The following is a 20,275-nucleotide window of genomic DNA, read 5'->3' as shown; positions in this document are numbered from 1 at the left end:
GGCCCTCGGTGACCCCCGGCCCATGACTCATGCATTGTAAAGCGTTTGCTTAGTGGGTGACCCGACTGAGTCTCGCAAACAACATGCAGAGGTTTTCCTGCGTTTACTGTGTTCGAAACAGTCGGAGAGATGACAGAAAATGTCAGATTTTTCAGCATACCACGCATAGTACCACACCAAGGGAAACAAATGCGTGAGATTTCAAGACTTAGATAATAAGAATGAACAGCAAATATTCACAGAGCTGCGGTAAGCAAAGGACAAGTGAGGCACGCACACATCTGCTCGCTGATGGCACTTCTATCAAGGTAAACATGGTAAACATGCCAATAATAATGTCATTCAACCGCTCAAATCACTAAGTTTTGAGAGAGAACACTTGTATTTATTTGTTGATCATATCCACATAAATCTTTTATTTGTTAAATGAATTGGAATCCTTTACTCATGACAGGGGTGGAGGGGGAAATCCACTTTTTACTACGCCATATCATATGCTAAATACAGGAACATGAGGAATGGCGGTAAATAGTGGTCATGGTGGGGAACACCATCTTGAATATCTGATTATTTCTCCTTCCAAAGCTTCCATGAGTGACAAATGTGCACACTTAAACAAACAAACAGCCAGGAGGGTCACATATCCTGGCATTCGATTTGCAGGCGGGGTTGCAATTACCTGTAACATGTTAAAGTTTACAATCACATGCATGTAACTGTACTGCTGAAAACAGTGTCCTCCAACATTTAGGGGGGTGTTCCATTGATCCTCGGAGTATAATACTTATTGGAAAATTATATTTACCATCAGCTGTGTACATTTGATGTACATGTGCACTTAAAACCTCAGAATATTTCATTTTACCAATTTCTTAATCTTGGCTAACTTGAATTTGAAGTTGAAAAGGAGTCCGAGTTAATGAGCTTCAAGCCCTATTTTATTTACAGTAGCCCTGAAATACCTGTCAGTGGCTGTCGAAACAATTTTAAAAACTGAAGTAAGAAACAGCTCTTTGAGTAATAGTTGTACTCTCTGAGAAAAAAAAGCTAGTGAATTCCTAAAGATATGCACACAGGGCCTCAGCAGCATGTAGATGTAAGTAGCAACATTCTTTCATCAGTCTCTTCAGAGGATGAATTATTTCCTGTCATGAGTACAACAGCTTGCAAACCATTAATGGTTTACATTTTTTGTGTGCATTTATACAGGGAAGCCAGCAAAGCTGTATGATGAGCAAACTCACCCAGACTGGGCACCTTCTCTCTCGATGGGCCACTCATCAAGCAGTGTCAGAGAAGCTTCAAACGTTCTGCACTGAAAGGGCACCAGGGATTTGTGCATGGATCAGCAAAGAGACGATCATCCCTTGAGGCTATAACAACTAGATCTATCTGTAATCATGCAGATGCACAATCACAGACCGAAGGCAACACAACTGCTGAAACAGCATAAGATGTTTCATGTATATCTAGTTCCTGTAAAGATTTGGAAACGGAATTAGCAACGCGTCTTACTGAAATGCAGATTGACCAAACATGGATGGATGGAGACAGACTTAAAAATAAACCTATTACAAAGAAAGGCCCTGATAAATCCTTAGTTGTGGACAGTTTTAACAACGAGGAGAAAGTGTATTTCACACTGATCTACCATCCTTATCAGTTATGATGGCGGTCCTTGATTTTCGTCATAATCGTTTTCGAAGTCCTACCAATACGTCTCAACGACGGAGGAACCATCTTGCGTAAAACGCATCAGTTCAAAAATTCCAGTTGTATCAGAGTACTATCTCAACACTTCAACGGTGTTAACAGTTATGGTGTTATTTCAAACTGTTAGTATTACTTTCGATACCCTCTAGTCTAGTGCAGTGTAACATTTATAGTTGTATAAAGTAACACCAACAGTGTTAAAGTAACACACTTTGGTGTGGTCAATTATTAGTAACACCAAAAGTGTTGATTTAACACCACAGATTTTTTAGATTTACACAAAATAAAAAGCCAGTAAACTCTACAACAGCATTGAGTTGTTTCCAGTTTTAACATCCAGGTTGTCCCTGTTCATAATTGGCATGTCTCGCTGTTTGGTATCAACAAAGCTATAGAAAGTGGCGAGGCCACAGACCTGTGTGTATCGATCAGTGATCCTAACGCTGGTTCGCACTATCCATTAGGCGGGCTTTGGTGATCCAGATCCGTGTGAAACAAACACGGCCAAAGTGTTACATTGCTTTTCGAAATTGTGAGGCATCAATCGGGCCGCAATTACATAGGCCTATGACGGGTCGACCCTCGCTCTACACCGATGCTATGATTCTCTCGTGGTGCAGACTTTCATAGTACTCCATGCTCATTTCAGCGCAGGCCCGCGCATCTGCCGGGAGACTCGCTGGGTCTGGCATAGGGGTAGGCTTCTCAAACCGCTCGCTTTCAAAGGCACGCTTGTAAAAGCCTTGGCATTTGTTGGACACCGAGACGCCTTTACTCATAAGCCATGTGCTGGTGATTTCATTACCCGACTTCCAAGATAACAGCTTGCTGGTGTACGGGATACCCATCCTGGCACAGTAATTGGACAGGATCCCCGCTGGATCTTGCAGCAGATCGTCGGCGTCAAGGATGGTGGGATGAGGGTCAAAGTTCTCCTTGACGTACTGTACCAGTTCGAAGAGCTCTTTAAAGCCACCTCCCGGAGGAAACGCCAGCGACGGCAAGGAGCGCATATCGGGAAAATCGCCCCAAGTATCGGTGAGGAGCTTCTTCAAAGAACGGAACACTTTGTAGGGATGCCGAATGAGAAAGCTGTACTTGAAACCGTGAGGAAGCATGTCATATCGGCCATTCAGGTAATGAGCTTGATCTCGGCAAAGCAGAACCTTCCTGTTGGGATAAGAGGATTGTAAAAGATTGTCCCTGATCCACTCCATTGTCATGAGAGACGGCATTATCCCCTCCACCTCTGCTGTTTCGCTCTCTTGTTTGAGTTTGTCACTTTCTGCAACAATTTTAGTTAGAAGTTTGTCCTTTGGATTGGGCTCTGGCCGTACGGCTTGGGGCCCACCATAGAAGGCAGATGAGTAGGGCTGATTCACAATTTGAATTCCCTCGGCGTAGCTCAGACACTTCAGCAGGGCCGTCGACATGCTTCGAGAGATGCCCCAAAGAAACACTCTTTGGATGTCATCGGCCATCTTGTTGTTCTCACATAGCAGAGAATACCTTCACGGGAGCATCCGAAATATTAGGTTGTGTTTGATATCAACATTGTAACGGCCATGATCAATTTCTCAAGTTCTACATAGAATTGCCACTTCCGAACGAAGAACCAGGGAATACATGACACAAGCGTCTGTGAATGGGACAGGAGGCACTCAGTAGTTTCCATGGCTGTACCGTACGAGTACATGTACATGTACTGTACAATGTATATCAATACTCAATCCAGTAAGTATAATGGTACGTACGCAAGTGGCAAAGTTCGTCTGAAAAGGCAGCTGCCATGACCCTGGGCGCCATGCTCTGTCGGGAACTGCTAGGTTCATTGATTCCAGAGTGGGTGACCTTTTACTGAAAATAAAGATTTCAGGCATTCAGTGGAAATCAAGTTCAAATGAGGGCGCTGTTCAGGCTGCTGCCACACCCCTTTTTAATATTAAATCTCGTTTCTTCTGAAGTTGACATTTCCATCGTTTTTAAATCTTCATGTGATTTGATTTGTACTTGTCTGTGGAATTTAGTTTGCTGTATTTTGTGCAATTTGAACCGTTTTGAGTAATTTTTCAGTAGATGGTTTTCACCGTCACGTGGCCCTCGGTGACCCCCGGCCCATGACTCATGCATTATAAAGCGCTGGCTTAGTGAGTGACCCGACTGGGTCTCGCAAACAACATGTAGAGGTTTTCCTGCGTTTACGGTGTTCGAAATAGTCTGAGGGATGACAGAAAATGTCAGATTTTTTCAGCATACCACGCATAGTAACACATCAAGGGAAACAAATGCGTGAGATTTCAAGAACAGCAAATATTCACAGAGCTGCGGTAAGCAAAGGACAAGTGAAGCACGCACACATCTGCTCGCTGATGGCACTTCTATCAAGGTAAACATGCCAATAATAATGTCATTCAACCGCTCAAAACACTAAGTTTTGAGAGAGAACACTTGTATTTATTTGTTGATCATATCCACATAAATCTTTTATTTGTTAAATGAATTGGAATCCTTTACTCATGACAGGGGTGGAGGGGGAAATCCACTTTTTACTACGCCATATCATATGCTAAATACAGGAACATGAGGAATGGCGGTAAATAGTGGTCATGGTGGTGAACACCATCTTGAATATCTGATTATTCCTCCTTCCAAAGCTTCCATGAGTGACAAATGTGCACACTTAAACAAACATGGCAACAGCCAGGAGGGTCACATGTCCTGTCATTCGATTTGCAGGCGGGGTTGCAATTACCTGTAACATGTTAAAGTTTACAATCACGTGCATGTAACTGTACTGCTGAAAACAGTGTCCTCCAACATTTAGGGGGTGTTCCATTGATCTTAGGAGTATAATACTTATTGGAAAATTATATTTACCATCAGCTGTGTACATTTGATGTACATGTGCACTTAAAACCTCAGAATATTTCATTTTACCAATTTCTTAATCTTGGCTAACTTGAATTTGAAGTTGAAAAGGAGTCCGAGTTAATGAGCTTCAAGCCCTATTTTATTTACAGTAGCCCTGAAATACCTGTCAGTGGCTGTCGAAACAATTTTAAAAACTGAAGTAAGAAACAGCTCTGTGAGTAATTGTTGAACTCTCTGAGAAAAAAAGCTAGTGAATTCCTAAAGATATGCACACAGGGCCTCAGCAGCATGTAGATGTAAGTAGCAACATTCTTTCATCAGTCTCTTCAGAGGATGAATTATTTCCTGTCAAGAGTACAACAGCTTGCAAACCATTATGGTTTACATTTTTTGTGTGCATTTATACAGGGAAGCCAGCAAAGCTGTATGATGAGCAAACTCACCCAGACTGGGCACCTTCTCTCTCGATGGGCCACTCATCAAGCAGTGTCAAAGAAGCTTCAAAAGTTCTGCACTGAAAGGGCACCAGCGATTTGTGCATGGATCAGCAAAGAGACAATCATCCCCTGAGGCTATAACAACTAGATCTATCTGTAAACATGCAGACGCACAATCACAGACCGAAGGCAACACAACTGCTGAAACAGCATAAGATGTTTCATGTATATCTAGTTCCTGTAAAGATGTGGAAACGGAATTAGCAACGCGTCTTACTGAAATACAGATTGACTAAACATGGATGGATGGAGACAGACTTAAAGATAAACCTATTACAAAGAAAGGCCCTGATAAATCCTTAGTTGTGGACAGTTTTAACAACGAGGAGAAAGTGTATTTCACACTGGTCTACCATCCTTTTCAGTTATGATGGCGGTCCTTGATTTTCGTCATAATCGTTTTCGAAGTCCTACCAATACGTCTCAACGACGGAGGAACCATCTTGCGTAAAACGCATCACTTCAAAAATTTCAGTTTTATCAGAGGACTATTTCAACACTTCAACGGTGTTAACAGATATGGTGTTATTTCAAACTGTTAGTATTACTTTTGATACCCTCTAGTCTAGTGCAGTGTAACATTTATAATTGTATAAAGTAACACCAGCAGTGTTAAAGTAACACAGTTTGGTGTGGCCAATTATTAGTAACACCAAAAGTGTTGTTTTAACACCACAGATTTTCTAGATTTACACAAAATAAAAAGCCAGTAAACTCTACAACAGCATTGAGTTGTTTCCAGTTCTAACATCCAGGTTGTCCCTGTTCATATTTGGCATGTCTTGCTGTTTGGTATCAACAAAGCTATAGAAAGTGGCGAGGCCACAGACCTGTTGGTATCGATCAGTGATCCTAACGCTGGTTCGCACCATCCATAAGGCGGGTTTTGGTGATCCAGATCCGTGTGAAACAAACACGGCCAAAGTGTTGCATTGCTTTTCGAAATTGTGAGGCATCACTCGGGCCGCAATTACATAGGCCTATGACGGGTCGACCCACGCTCTACACCGATGCTATGATTCTCTCGCGATGCAGACTTTCGTAGTACTCCATGCTCATTTCAGCGCAGGCCCGCGCATCTGCCGGGAGACTAGCTAGATCCGGTACAGGGGTAGGCTTCTCGAACCGATCGCTCTCGAAGGCACGCTTGTAAAAGCCTTGGCCTTTGTTGGCCACCGAGACGACTTTACTCATTAGCCATGTGCTGGTGATTTCATGACCTGACTTCCAAGATAACAGCTTGCTGGAGTACGGTATGCCCATCTTGGCGCAGTAAGTGGACAGGATCCCCGCCGGATCTTGCAGCAGATCGTCGGCGTCAAGGATGGTGGGATGAGGGTCAAAGTTCTCCTTGACGTACTGTACCAATTCGAAGAGCTCTTTAAAGCCAACTCCCGGAGGAAACGCCAGCGACGGCAATTCGCGCATATCGGGAAAATCACCCCAAATATCGGTGAGAAGCTTCTTCCAAGAACGGAATACTTTGTAGGGATGCCGAATAAGAAAGCTATACTTGAAGCCGTGAGGCAGCATGTCATATCGACCCTTCAGGTAATGAGCTTGATCTCGGCAAAGCAGAACCTTCTTGTCGGGATAAGAGGCTTGTAAGAGATTGTCCCTGATCCACTCCATTGTCATGACAGACGGCATTATCCCCTCCACCTCTGCTGTTTCGCTCTCTTGTTTGATTTTGTCCCATTCTGCAACAATTTTAGTTAGAAGTTTGTCCTTTGGATTGGGCTCTGGCCGTACGGCTTGGGGCCCACCACAGAAGGCAGATGCGTAGGGCTGATTCACAATTTGAACCCCGTCGACGTAGCTCAGACACTTCAGCAGGGCCGTCGACATGCTTCGAGAGATGCCCCAAAGAAACACTCGTTGGATATCATCGGCCATCTTGTTGTCCTGAGGTGGCGGAGAATACCTTCACGAGAGCACCCAAAACAATAAGGTGGTTGTGTTTAATATTAACGTTGTGAGAGATATAACCAATATCCCTAGTTCTTCATAAAATTGTGACGGCTGAGCAAGGAACCAACCTTTCACACCAAGAGTTTTTCCATTAGAAATGTCCCAGAATGGGACACGAGGCACTCAGCAGTTTTGATGAGGCTGTACTTTACAAGTACATGTACTCTACAATATACATTAATATCCAATCCAGTCACACTATTCAATCTAGTAAGTACATGTCCAATGATGCATACGCAAGTGGCAAAGTTGATCAGAAAAGGCAGCTGCCATGACCCTGGGCACCATGCACTGTCGGAAACTGCTGACTTCATTGATTCCAGAGTGGGGGACCTTTAACTGGAAAAAATAAAAACAAATTAGGCATTCAGTGGATATCCGGTTCAACTTGTTTGCGTGTATATTCCTGTATTTTGCAAAATTAGATTTAAAAACTTGTTTCCCTTGAAAGTGAGAAGGTGGTGGTAATTTTTCAAAAGAGGCTTTGCGCCGGCACGTGACCCACGTTGACCCCCGGCCCATGACACATGCATTATAAAGCGTTTGCTTAGTGAGTGGCCCGACTGGGTCATGCAAACAACATGGGCAGATTTTTACGGTTGAGCGAAACAGTCTGAGAGAGACAGAAAAGGTCAGATTTGTCAGCACGCACAGTTATTCACGAAGGGAAACAACCGCGTGAGATTTCAAGACTTAGACGAGAAAAAGGGATAGCGAGATATTCGCTAAGGCTGCGGTAAACAAAGGGACAATACGGCCGTTTCACAATAGTGCTCCACCAAGAGTTTGCAACGCGTTGGCCAATCACAATGCGCGAAATTTGTCGACCCAATGCGCGTTTGGAAAGGGTCGACAAATTTCGCGCGTGATGATTGGCTAACACGTTGCAAACTCTTTGGTGGCGCACTATTGTGACTCGCCCGTATTGATGCACGCACACATATTTGCTCGCTACCGGCACAAACCAGTAGCTGCAACTGCACTTGGTACCAGTACGGACTACTCAGATTCAGTTTGAGAGAAGCATCACAGCTTTTGGCCAGGCACACTTTAATTCCACTGTCTACTGCTTCAGATAGGTTGTAGCTTCTGACATAAAAGGGGCACTTTGTGTCGTGACAAAAACAGGATGAGATGGCATCTGGACTCACGCCGAGGCACGGGTAGTCTGGATTAATTAGCAGGCCCGAGTAGTCCTTGAAGTTGAAGTCACTATGAAGTTCAGTCATTTCCTTCAAGAACAAAACAAACAGTTTTCATCCAAACAAATCAAGGTAATAAAACTGTCTTTTTAAAAACAGTTCTATGAGTTCACAAGAAATTTGTAGTACATAGATGGGAGCACATAGTTTTGCCGATATTGCACTACCTTGATGGTTTTCATCATAATGGCACATACACGCCCACCCAACTGCACTCACAAATGGACAAGGTGGAAATAGTGTATAAATAAAAATAAAATTCAATTTGCCACATCTTTACTATATGGCAGTCAAAAAAATCTATTGTGTACTTGTACATGTATTAATTCTGAAATGTGAAGCTCATACAGGACACAAAATGCACGTGCGTCCTTTGCCCCAATTACCTGTTTATACTGGTCCAGTGCTTTTTTCTCATGTGTACAACCCCACGCAGTAGCCTTTGATGAGAAATTGGATGCAATGCACATATCCTTGATGAAACTTATAGAGGGTAAAGCTTGGTCAGAACGACAAGCCTAGTGGAACATGCTGGCCGTTATTCTGCCAGCTGTCATCTGAGAATCTTGGTTTGGCCTCGAGTAGACCTCTCTATCCCTTTAGACTGTTCCACACATACATTGATCGTCTCAAAAATCTCTTTAAATTTAATCAGTAAATCTTGTTAGCTTAGTGAGGAGAGTTCTTTATGGTAAAGTTGAGCCAGTGGCTGAGGCAGGTCGAGGGTTTCCATCTTTGGACGGTAGTCCTTGCTGTAGGGTGAAATAAGTGACATGATTGCAGAATATGTGTCTGGTGAGTGTAAACTTTCAGAGAAATTCTCGATCTGTGCTGGTGATAAGTGGTTCTTGAAGCTTCTGTTGGTTGGCATTCAGTGTCTTTTTGGTTGAATGTAGACGCAGCAAGTCCGTCTATCTATGCTTTTCCTTTTCTTCTTCATTTAACTTAACTTGAAGTCAGTGTGTCTCAGTTCCTGATAAGGTGTGCCTGAGACAAGTGTTGGTATAATCCACACATAGGAAGCAGATGTACAGGTCTTGGTTTTGAGGAATCGCACTCCAGCTTCCACAGCAAACAGTAGAGCCCCAACATGTGAGCACACTTCGCCTAAATCGACCACAAAGTTCCAATGAGTTATCAATCTTACGTCAGTGGAGTCTGATGTATGCGTTGAGAGCGGTTTACCTTTTAGTGGCTTACAGTTTACAGTGTTCCTGTTGAGGGTGTTCTATGCTTTTCTTATTTTCACCCATGAGGCCTACGGTTTTAAGTTTGGCCTAGCCTAGTCCGAGTAACTTGGTCTCTACGAATCGCCTTGTTTAACATTTGGACCTGGTTGGACGATCTAGGTCCAAATGTTAAACAAGGTGATTTTCTCAAATTAGGCCCAGCCCTAGTCTAGACTATGGCTCCGTACTGGATAGACTCTGTACTTTGGAGTCTATTCAGTGCCAGGCCATTAACTTTACACAATAGAACGTGTCATTACTTGTCCTAACTGAGCCTAAGGCAAAGTTTAATCAGCTTAGAAATGTCATCGATTGGTGGTCAGTGTCTCGGGAATCATGGAATAAACGTGTTACCGGCTTTGAGAGACTAACAACCTTTGCGATCAAAATCTTTAATCTGTCACTTTGCCGACATAGATGCATCAAACCCACCAAACAACTCTCTGAAGCCCTTTCCCCGACCAAAGGCCATTGAAAGCAATTCGCGCATGTCGAGAAAATCGCCGAAGAAAATGGCAAGGTGCTTTTTCCAGGAGCGAAACATCATGTAAGGATGGCGAATGAGGAAGCTGTGTTTGAATCCGCGAGGCAGTATGTCATATCGGCCGTTGTCATGCGGAGCCTGATCTCGACAAGGTAAGACTTTCTTGTTGGGATAATGGGCTTGTAAGAGATCGTCCCGGATCCTCTGAAGTGACATGAAAGACGGACCAGCCCCCCCCCCCTTCTGCCTTTTCTCCCTCTTTGGCGAGTCTCTCATTGACTCCAATACTTTGCTTAACAGTTTGTCATTGGGATCAGGCTTTGGACTTACTGCGTCAGGCCCATGGTAGAAGGCGGAAGAGTGGGGCTATTCACAATTCGGATCCCGTCGACGTAGCTCAGACATTTGAACACGACCGTCGACAACCATGCCCATGCGGGTGCACAACAATTTTACATTCAGTTGCTACAATATTATCTTTGATCATAACAAAAAAACGCATTTTCTTCCCTGGGCTGCATCTTCTCGGTATGTTATAAAGCCTGGGGGAGGGGAGAGAAATGTCAGCGGTGAAGGTAGAACGATTAAGGTATGACTCTGTTCCCATGTTGGTAATCAGGTTTGTGGGAGTTAATCAGAGTCTAAAATTGGGGAGGTTTGTTGCATAATCCGTCGAAGTTAACAAGTAATACCCTTAGTTAGTTTGTAGGGTCTCTTGTGAATACCAGTATGCGGGGGTTTTTTAAGCTTCGATGAATGTGGAATCCGGGATGACGTACATGTATTGATTGGTGAGGAAGGAGCAACACTTTAATCAATTGAATTAGAAAAAGAATCATCAAGATTGCTGAGCGAGTTTGAAAATGATGTGCTTGAAAGAATATGGAAAAACGATCGGCTAATGTTGGGCATGTCACAATGACAACACATCCATGAAATACTACTGTTAGGATAAGCGTGGTAGACTTTCGACAATGTTGGCCCCATCTTGCTGATTTTTGGCAAACAGGGCAGGGATACTGAACAGGTCGTTGCCCTGGGTTACCCTCTATAACCCCAGCCTGTCAGCGGTGAGTTTGTCTGTGAGTTGAACTTTGATTTCATTGATAGTTATTTTATGGAGCTAAAGACCATCATTGATCCAGGTTTAGATGGTTGTTGGTTTAAGGTTGAGGTGGTTACAGTAGTGTCCACAAAGTTTAAGCCCATCTTGCTCTACCAGAACACTATGATGCTGGGTGGACTTTCCTCTACATATTCCTCATCCCTGTATATGGTAGGCCTTCGCGTTTCATTCAAGTTCCGATTGGTTCAGTCTGAAGAAGGTTGTGTGATCATTAATACTACTGTTGGGTTGTTCTTGATAATAAGCACAAATGATAAAATCAGTACAACCAAGTTGAGGGTCATGGGGAATGGCAGTGCCATGGTTGAGATTATTAGGCCTAGAAACTGATCAAAATAATCTTGCCACGCATTATGAAGTGGGTAGAGACCAACACCAACAGCTAACTATGCTGAAAACGATGCTAAGCAAGAAATTGAAACATGTGATAGGCCAGATGTGAGGGATGAAGTGGTTGTGTAACAAAAGGCGGAGAGGTACACATATAAAGGTCTCAGGTCTGCCGGGATGTACAAACATCACAGCCTCGATGCCATAAAAACATAACGAAACTAAAGATTACAGTCAGCTGGTCGGTGACTGCGCGTGCGTGGTGAGGTCGCCATGTTAGATTTGAACCAGCCGACACACAGGAACTGCAAAGGGGGCCAAATGAGGTTTCCAAGGTTCCAAAAAGCAACAAATTGACAGAAAAGCACGAGGAGTGTATCACAATGACGTCTAAGCTGACAAATAATCTTGTAAAAAGTAGGAAAGAAGAAGTGAAAGAACAAAGAACGGAGCTAGAAAACTGAGTTGCACCCGCACTGCAAATGCGTGCGCACGTTGGAGGCTGCCGTTACCCTGGGCAGCATGCACTACCTTGAACTGCTGAGTTCATTAATTTCGGATTGGGTGACCCCCCTTCTGAGAAAATTAAATCAAAAGTGTAGTGGATATTCCGTTCAACTTGTTTGCAAGCTTATACTTTATTTTATAACAATGTAAACAATATGTAAATACTTTTTCCTTTGGAAAGGAAAAGAAGGTGTTTTTTTTCAGTTATAAGGAAATGCTTTCATAAACGTGTGTACGAGGGCGCTATGTTAATGCCACACGAGGCACTCCTTGTCAAAAGAGCATAACAACATGACAAAGGTCAATCCTTCAAAATCTCCCACCAACAATGCTTTCAAGAACTGGTAATTTGAAAACCAAGTATTAATTGAAACTTACTTCAAGTACAAAAAAGAGTGTGATACATAATACACAAAGCTGTGAAAAATACTCCACTTCTGCCTTGGTTAAAAGGCGTGGAAATCGTCATTAGAGTAAAATGCAAAAGGCTGTCATCTCTCTCTTTAAGTATTACAGCGGAGTTGGACTGTCATGGTAACATGAAAATCCGATTACATTGTTCTTCTAAGTCAACTGTCCTAAAACTTCAGCGACCTGTATTTGTCTGGCCGATCTGCATTGTACGCATAATAGACCGGCGTTGCTGTTTCTTAAAGCATGAAAAGTAATTATATTCTTTTGTGAAGATTAGCGGACTTGCTACAAGTCGTTGTCTATGTTTCTAATTACCAAATCTTACTTTTTTATATATACAAAATCAGAAACACAGGCAAAGTCGAGGGTTACACGGCTTTGCAAATTTCTTTTTTCCGGACTGTCACTCCACCGGCATTCCTTCACCGGTCAAACTTCGCTCTATACGGATGCTACGATTCTCTCACGGTGCAAATTCTCGTAATACATCATGCTCATCTCAGCGCAGGCCCGCACATCTGCCGGGAGACTGGCTGGATCTGGGACAGGTGTTGGTTTGTCGAATTTTTCGCTCTCAAAAGCATGCTTGTAGAAGCCAAAAGAACCGTTCGACACTGACACAGACTTACTCATGATCCACGTGTTGGTGATTTCATCACCAGGGTCCCAAAACAGGAGCTTGCTGGCGTACGGGATTCCCATCCTAGCGCAGTAAGTGGACAAGAGCCCTGCCGGATCCTCCAGAAGATCGTCGGCGTCCAGGATGGCCGGATGAGGGTCGATGTTCTCCTTGACGTATTGCACCAACTCGAAGAGCTCTTTGAAGCCCCTTCCTGGAGGAAAGATCAGTGAAGGCAAGGCACGCATGTCGGGAGAATCGCCCACTACAGCAGTGAGGTGCTTCTTCCAAGAGCGAAACACCTTGTAAGGGTGGCGAATGAGGAAGCTGTACTTGAATCCGCAAGGCAGCAAGTCATACTGGCCGTTGAGGTAGTGTGCCTGATCTCGACAAAGTAGGACTTTCTTGTCAGGATAATGGGCTTGTAAGATCTCATCTCGGATCCCCTGAAGTGACAAGAAAGACGGAGCAATTCCTTCCCCTTCTGCCTTTTCGCCCTTTTCAGCTATTTTCTCACGTAGTGCAAGAACTTTGTTCAAAAGTTTGTCATTTGGATCAGGCTCTGGTCGCGTCGCATGGGATCCATGGTAGAAGGCAGTGGCGTAGGGTTGGTTCACAATTTGAATCCCATCGACGTAGCTCAGACACTTCAGCACCGCCGTTGACATGCTGCGAGAAACGCCCCATAGAAACACTCGTTGAAGTTCATCTGTCATTGCTGCTGCGCGGTATAATTTGCACAGAATACGGTACCTGAAAACACGCACGTTGTGTTGCAGTGGCCGGGGTGACGATTACAATCAACTTCCAACTTACTTCAGATTACAGATACACGAGGCCTACCCTCATATGTGGGACACCGCTCCAGTTCGTTGGTCAAATACACAACGATCTCGCCTAGAAAGGTCCAGCCCTGCCACTCAGTTTCACATGATTTAGTGTGGAAGAGTAGGGTGGGCCTAGAATTTTGTGCAGGTTGAGTACGAACACTGGTATACGAGTGCGGCATTTCGGTACAAAGTTCAACAATGCAATGGCTCCTGTCACGTGCACTGCGTAAAACCCTGCTAATTATAGACAAACCTGTTGAATCGCCGTCGCTACATTCATTTATATAGACTAATTCGGGGAGACGCCATAACTACGGTACCGGTAGCATTGCACGGGCGTTTTTAAGCCTGGTATGCTCGTGCTTTTGGCAATTTACAGTACCGTATCCGCTCTGAGCGGAACAAAAGAGGGCGCAGTCTTTTTGGTACTTACGGCATAGGCGCGCAATGAAGCGAGCAAGAATATGCGCGTTTGACGCTGAGCACGCGTAACTAATTTATTCCGGTTTGTATGGTCTTTGCGTACGCACAGAATGCGTGCACGAACACGCTTGTAACCATTGGTCTTTCTTTCGCCGATTGGGGGGTGCACTTCAGCTCGGGACGGATAAGTTCGCATGTAACAAATTTGGATCAAGTGATAGTGCTATTATTTTCAGTTTTCTACCTGCCTGTTAAAACGATCTGGTTCAAAAGGTTATCGATTGCTTTTTAAAATTTATGTTTATGCCAACAAGGCGACTTTTGATCACTAATCTTGTATAAAACACGGAGACCGAGCTTTTTGTCAAATGTTTGTTTACTATTGATAAGAAAGAAAACTGCGTTTTCCCTCAAATATTTGTGATTTTTTTTGAGTCAGTTGTTATGAATGGATCGAAAAGCTCCCTAACAAAAAATTATCTATTTTCCAAGTTTCATCACTTCGTAAAAACTTCCAAGATAATGCTGATCAACACACAGCATTTGCTATCCGCAAAGTTCCTGATGTCGCTTGAACCTTTTTTTCCGAAATAAAAAGATGATTGTACCAAGATAACAGAGAAGTAACTGCCTCGCTCCCTTCGTTGTTTCTCATCTTGCAGATTTAAAGTTCCTTGCTTAACTCATGGTAAACGTGTCGTTTCTTTCCAGGTACATATTTATATGCTGAATCGTGGACTTTTCCTTTCAAAATTGGTTTGCACAAAATAAAGAGCCAATCTCTCTGATTTCTTTTTCAATATTTGTAAACATTTACAAACTCCCCAAAATTAAATGGGTGTTTGACTTCCTGACAACATTTCCTAATGGCCAGTGGCAAACTGAGTAATGGAAAGATCAAGTCTGGCTGACGGCAGACCGGCAGTTTGTCCCGACACCTTCCAATCGGATTTGGACAGCCGCAATCAGTTCCCACACCTGGGAAACGCTAAATTGTTAACGATAAATTTCCCTTCCGACCGGCCTGCACCATCAGCCAAACGAGGTGGCGACGGAGGGCAAAGTTGCCAAGCATAATCAACTTCAATAATTTATGAAGTTTAATCTTGGAGTTATTTGCAGTTTAACATCCAGGATGGATATCAGTAAATAAAACTGTCTTGTCGATAATCCACTTATTCAGAATAATCCCAAATGCCGTTAGCCCCTAATAATGGACGAGAACAAACATGAAAGTTTGGTACTTAAAGACAGAATTTTTTTTGTTCAGACTCATAAGGCAAAGAATATCAACGACAACTCCTTTTTATGTCATAGTTATCCTTTGAGAGCTGACAACTACAAATTACCACACGTAGTCGTCCCTGTTGGCACAATTGACATTTCTTGCTATTTGGTATCAACAAAGTTACAGAAATCGGTGTGGTCAACTGTTACATTGCTTCTCGAAATTTTGAGGCGTCACTCGGGCCGCCGGGATTCCATATCATGGGTCGACCTTCTCTCTATACGGATGCTATGACTCTCTCGCGATGCAGGCTTTCATAGTACTCCATGCTCATTTCAGCACATGCCCGCACATCTTCCGGGAGACTTACTGGGTCTGGCATAGGGGTAGGCTTCCCAAACCGCTCGCTCTCGAAGGCACGCTTGTAAAAGCCTTGGCATTTGTTGGCCACCGAGACGCCTTTACTCATTAGCCATGTGCTGGTGATTTCATGACCCGCCTTCCAAGATAACAGCTTGCTGGTGTACGGGATACCCATCCTGGCACAGTAAGTGGACAGGATCCCCGCTGGATCCTGCAGCAGATCGTCGGCGTCAATGATGGTGGGACGAGGGTCGAAGTTCTCCTTGACGTACTGTACCAACTCGAAGAGCTCTTTAAAGCCGCCTCCCGGAGGAAACGCCAGCGAAGGCAAAGAGCGCATATCGGGAAAATCACCCCAAGTATCGGTGAGAAGCTTCTTCAAAGAACGGAATACTTTGTAGGGATGCCGAATGAGAAAGCTATACTTGAAACCGTGAGGCAGCATGTCATATCGGCCATTCAGGTAATGAGCTTGATCTCGACAAAGCAGAAGCTTCCTGTCGGGATAAGAGGCTTGTAAGAGATTGTCCCTGATCCACTCCATTGTCATGAGAGACGACGCTATTCCCTCCACCTCTGCCGTTTCACTCTCTCTTGCAATTTTGTCACATTCTACTACAATTTTGGTCAAAAGTTTGTCATTAGGATTGGGCTCTGGCCGTACCGCTTTGGGTCCATCGTAGAAGGCAGATGCATAGGGCTGGTTCACAATTTGAATTCCGTCGGCGTAGCTTAGACACTTCAGCAGGGCCGTCGACATGCTTCGAGATAGACCCCAGAGAAACACACGTTGGAGGTCATCGGCCATTTTGCTTTCCTCACGTGGCAGAAAATACCTGAAAGAGAGCAACCGAACAATTAAACGGACATGATGAATATCCCGGGTTCAGTATATGACGGCCAAACGAGAACCAACCTTTCACCTTTCACAAATCAACAAGCTTTCTATCATCAGAAACTGCACAACGATCTGGTGTAAGATGTTGGAGCCGATCAGTGTCTGCCTGACACAGTTGTCCAAGAATGAGACTGGAGGTAGGCCCACAGAGCGGTTTTGATGACTGTACACTAAACCACATATACATGTACACCTGTACTGTGCAAGTACTGTACAGCGATATTCCCTCGTGTAATTAACAATGGGGCCAGTGGCAAAGTTTATCTAAAGCAGCTGTTATGGCGATGGCCAACATGCACTGCCCAGAACTGCTCAATGCATTGATTCCAGAGTTGGGGTGACCTTTATCGGAGAAAATTTAGTCAACTGACCTTGATCCCAAGTGACCTGTATTGTATAGCTGATTTGCAAGGCACGGTTTGAGGGGGGAAACCATGCTCCAACTGTAAAGATGTGCGCTGTATAGCTGATTTGCAAGGCACGGTTTGAGGGGGGAAACCATGCTCCAACTGTAAAGATGTGCGCTGCATGGAGGCACATTATCACGGTAGACCCCCTGACCGTTGCAATCTTGTGGCTGGTCTGTGTAAACCTAGAGTAAGGTGTAAATCAGCTTCAACATTGCTGATTCTCAAAGCACGAAAGATTTTGTTCTTTTGTGGAGATGTAGCAGACTGTTGCATTTTTGAGCGTCATGTTATAATATTATTATATATACCATTAGTTTATCGCATTAAGTGCAGAATGTACTACATGTATTCCGCTTAAATCTGTGGCTGACTTGCATCTGTTACACAACGTGGATCCTACAGTTGGTTTTGGTATCTACTCATAGCCTATGCTGAAAAAGTTTGACACCAGTATCTCATTCTAATTCTAGCCAAATTTGCTAGTCTTTGTCCAGTCGGTGTTTTGAGTCACTGCTAGTAATTACAGGGCGTTGAAGATATTGTCAGGCGGGACGGGCGTGGGGAACATCTTCTCTGCGTCTGTCCAAGAGACAATGGACACTTAAACTTAAGCTGGCCGGATCTTATATGAAGAGGCTAGAGGAGGAAGTCATAAGAAGCCAAGCTCGCGTTGCAGCCATGCAGCCTGCAAGCAAACCATGCCAATGATCCGTTAACAGTTCAGCGACCCTGTACCAAGCCTTAAGCAAAATATTTGCTCAGCATTTTTACAGTTGTACATTGGAACATGTGTCGTGCAATTATTGTATTTAGGATTGTTAAAAATTTTCCCCAAAAATGAGGGCGCTTTTCCATTAATGTCATTTCAGGAAGCTCTGTGCAAAGTTAAGACTGCCAATTCATTGACTGTGAAAATGTTCTTTATGCTCAAAAGGAAAAGCACTCGTGTTTACATTTGTCACCGTGTGCTTCAGTACGTTTATTGGATTATGGATGGTAGAGCACATAAAAACTGACAGCGGCTTTCAACTGCTAAACAAAATATGTGAGTTTATAAACTTGCACTAATACATAGCCTACGATTACCATTTGGCCCAGGTGGGCGCCCAAGCACACCATCCACGGCCAGCCGCTGTCCACTGCTCTTCCGGACCGTTTCTCTACCTTCGAATCCTGATCCGAACGCTGCTGGGATTGAATTCTGCGAGCGAGTGACAAGTTGCTACAAGGAACCGCTGACCAAAAAAAACTGGGGCCTCGTCTCCTAAGGGAAGTAAAATGTGGCACACTTTTCATCTCCGTTGACTAGTGCTGTTTTGTGTCTCGTACGTTTAATCCATTTTTTCACGGCTGTCGACAGCTCTAGGAACGCAATTTTAGCGGTATTTCAACGCCACTAGTCCGCAAAGTTGTTATCTGTGCAGTAAACCGTTGCCTCAGGATGTAAGTTCCGCTCCTCGAGGCTTCCCAGGCTTTCAACGTCCTCGAACAAGACTACCATACGACAGTCTCGTTGCACATTGCGAAACACAACGGCTCGTGTCTCGCCGCATTTCTGCTTAATTGAGTCTGCGTGCATTCTGCCCTAATCTTGAATGCTGCATGTGCCACAAGTTGGGGCCGGTATTGGCACACAGTGGGCGCTGGGCCCAGGGCCTTCGAGAAATAAATTCGAGAGCCTCCCCTATTCAGAGCTACGCAGATGTAAGAAAAGGTTCGGAAAGTTGTGCTTCATTTCTAGAATGTCCAATTTGAGGGACAGTTAAGCCCGCTCAGAGAATCAGACTCAATATAAACTGCTAACCAGCAATTTGAAATTTTTGGGATGATGCCCTCTAATATTGGATTCACAAATGGAATGCTGTGGTCGATGTTACAATGGATCACATTTACAATACAGAGACGAAGTCGAACAAGGACCGACAGTGAAACCAATTCAAAAATCGATGAGACTGTGGTACGCTGTGTGTGCACGTACATTGGCAGGATCGCGGCTGGAAGTGCTTGGAAAGAGTTCTTGGGTTAGTTGGGTTAAATGTTTAACCCTAAAAGAGCCGGGTGGAATGCGCTCCAGCCTTTTCTCCAGTGTCGTTGCAACAAGTGCCACGCCGTAGCACCTTCCAGCAGTTTTACCACCAATTTTGTTGAAAATTGGGACATGCCGTTCTTCTTGCAACGGACATTTCCCCGAGACAGGACAGCCTAATTAATGTATTCATTTTCCGTTGACCAGTTAGATGATGACGATGATGCATTATTTATTTCAATGCTGTTATTCTTTACAATGTAACCCAAACACGTTCGCATTACTTAAGTACTGAATATATCTGGCCATTAAATTGACTGAATAACTTTACGTAAAACAGGATTATACATTTGATAAATTACATGACAACATTTAAGTTTAAGATTAAGCAGGAAGGCTGTTGTACCCCAACGTATAGACAGACGACAACGATGAAATATAGGACAGACAAATGATGAATAAGACAAAGCAAGAATAAAGGGCCTAGCACAGATCCCTGGGGTATCCAACACGTAATGACTCGTTTGGTAGAATTTACAGTTCATTGCGTGACAGAAGTAACTTAGAAAACCCGGAGTCACATTGAATTGTAATTATTTGAAACTGATAACTGTGTCTTTACATACATGCCAAGTTACAAGACGAACAGGCATGTGACAGCCGAGTTCTGGAGCGAAAGCACTTCAAGTAGGAGAAATTTCTCGTGTGGCAATCCTGCTTTTGAATTCTCGTCAGAGAGTAAGGTTGTGGATGAGGCGTGACTTGTTGACGTTGACAGGCTGGGCGGAGCATAGTTCCCAGTGCCCGTATAATGTTTAGACTCGGTACTACAAGAATGTCGCTCTGATTTTGTTCTCGACACGCAATTGACACGTATCGCCTAAGTGTATTGGCGTAGGGACGCTTGTTGCCTTGTCCCCAGCTTGCGGATGACGGACCATCCAATTAACTGAAGAATTTGTTTTCAGATTTGTACACAACATTATGAGAATCACCAACGAATTTTATGCAAATTGCACGACTGGTTCATACTCCAGGGTGATAATTATTCATTATAGCAACCTACACATGTGTTCAGGGTCACTACTCAAGGCACGTAATTGTGTGCATGTAGTCGCCTATCGATCTTTGTAC

The 20,275-nt window shown here is 43.9% G+C and overlaps 4 protein-coding genes across 5 annotated transcripts; all 4 read right to left on the bottom strand.

Moving 5' to 3' along the window:
- Window positions 1–363: 363 nt before the first annotated feature.
- On the bottom strand, window positions 364–3,618 carry LOC147796701 (uncharacterized). Its single transcript, XM_087146516.1, has one exon. It carries the CDS (start codon window positions 3,192–3,194, stop codon window positions 2,301–2,303), a length of 894 nt encoding a protein of 297 aa, XP_087002642.1. The 5' UTR covers window positions 3,195–3,618; the 3' UTR covers window positions 364–2,300.
- A 2,027-nt stretch (window positions 3,619–5,645) lies between these two features.
- Window positions 5,646–7,226, bottom strand: LOC110981495 (uncharacterized). Its single transcript, XM_022239098.2, has one exon. It carries the CDS (start codon window positions 6,975–6,977, stop codon window positions 6,084–6,086), a length of 894 nt encoding a protein of 297 aa, XP_022094790.2. The 5' UTR covers window positions 6,978–7,226; the 3' UTR covers window positions 5,646–6,083.
- A 4,816-nt stretch (window positions 7,227–12,042) lies between these two features.
- Window positions 12,043–14,097, bottom strand: LOC110981483 (uncharacterized). The gene has a single exon (XM_022239085.2). The coding sequence runs from the start codon at window positions 13,677–13,679 to the stop codon at window positions 12,786–12,788; it is 894 nt and encodes a 297-aa protein (XP_022094777.1). The 5' UTR covers window positions 13,680–14,097; the 3' UTR covers window positions 12,043–12,785.
- A 1,228-nt stretch (window positions 14,098–15,325) lies between these two features.
- On the bottom strand, window positions 15,326–17,008 carry LOC110981487 (uncharacterized). Of its 2 annotated transcripts, none has more exons than XM_022239088.2 (2): window positions 16,724–17,008; window positions 15,326–16,643 (listed from the first exon to the last, which is right to left on the bottom strand). In XM_022239088.2, the coding sequence occupies exon 2, from the start codon at window positions 16,613–16,615 to the stop codon at window positions 15,722–15,724; it is 894 nt and encodes a 297-aa protein (XP_022094780.2). In that variant the 5' UTR covers window positions 16,616–16,643; window positions 16,724–17,008; the 3' UTR covers window positions 15,326–15,721. The 2 variants fall into 2 exon arrangements, with proteins under 2 accessions (XP_022094780.2, XP_087002640.1); XM_087146514.1 differs by having other exon boundaries at window positions 16,731–17,008.
- Window positions 17,009–20,275: the final 3,267 nt, after the last annotated feature.

The sequence above is a fragment of the Acanthaster planci genome, linkage group LG15 (assembly GCF_054643075.1).
Source record: "Acanthaster planci isolate LZ-2023a linkage group LG15, COTS_SCS, whole genome shotgun sequence".
Classification (NCBI taxonomy): Eukaryota; Metazoa; Echinodermata; class Asteroidea; order Valvatida; family Acanthasteridae; genus Acanthaster; species Acanthaster planci.
The sequence above is the reverse complement of the archived record's forward strand: the minus strand, read 5'-3'. Positions and strand labels throughout refer to the sequence as shown.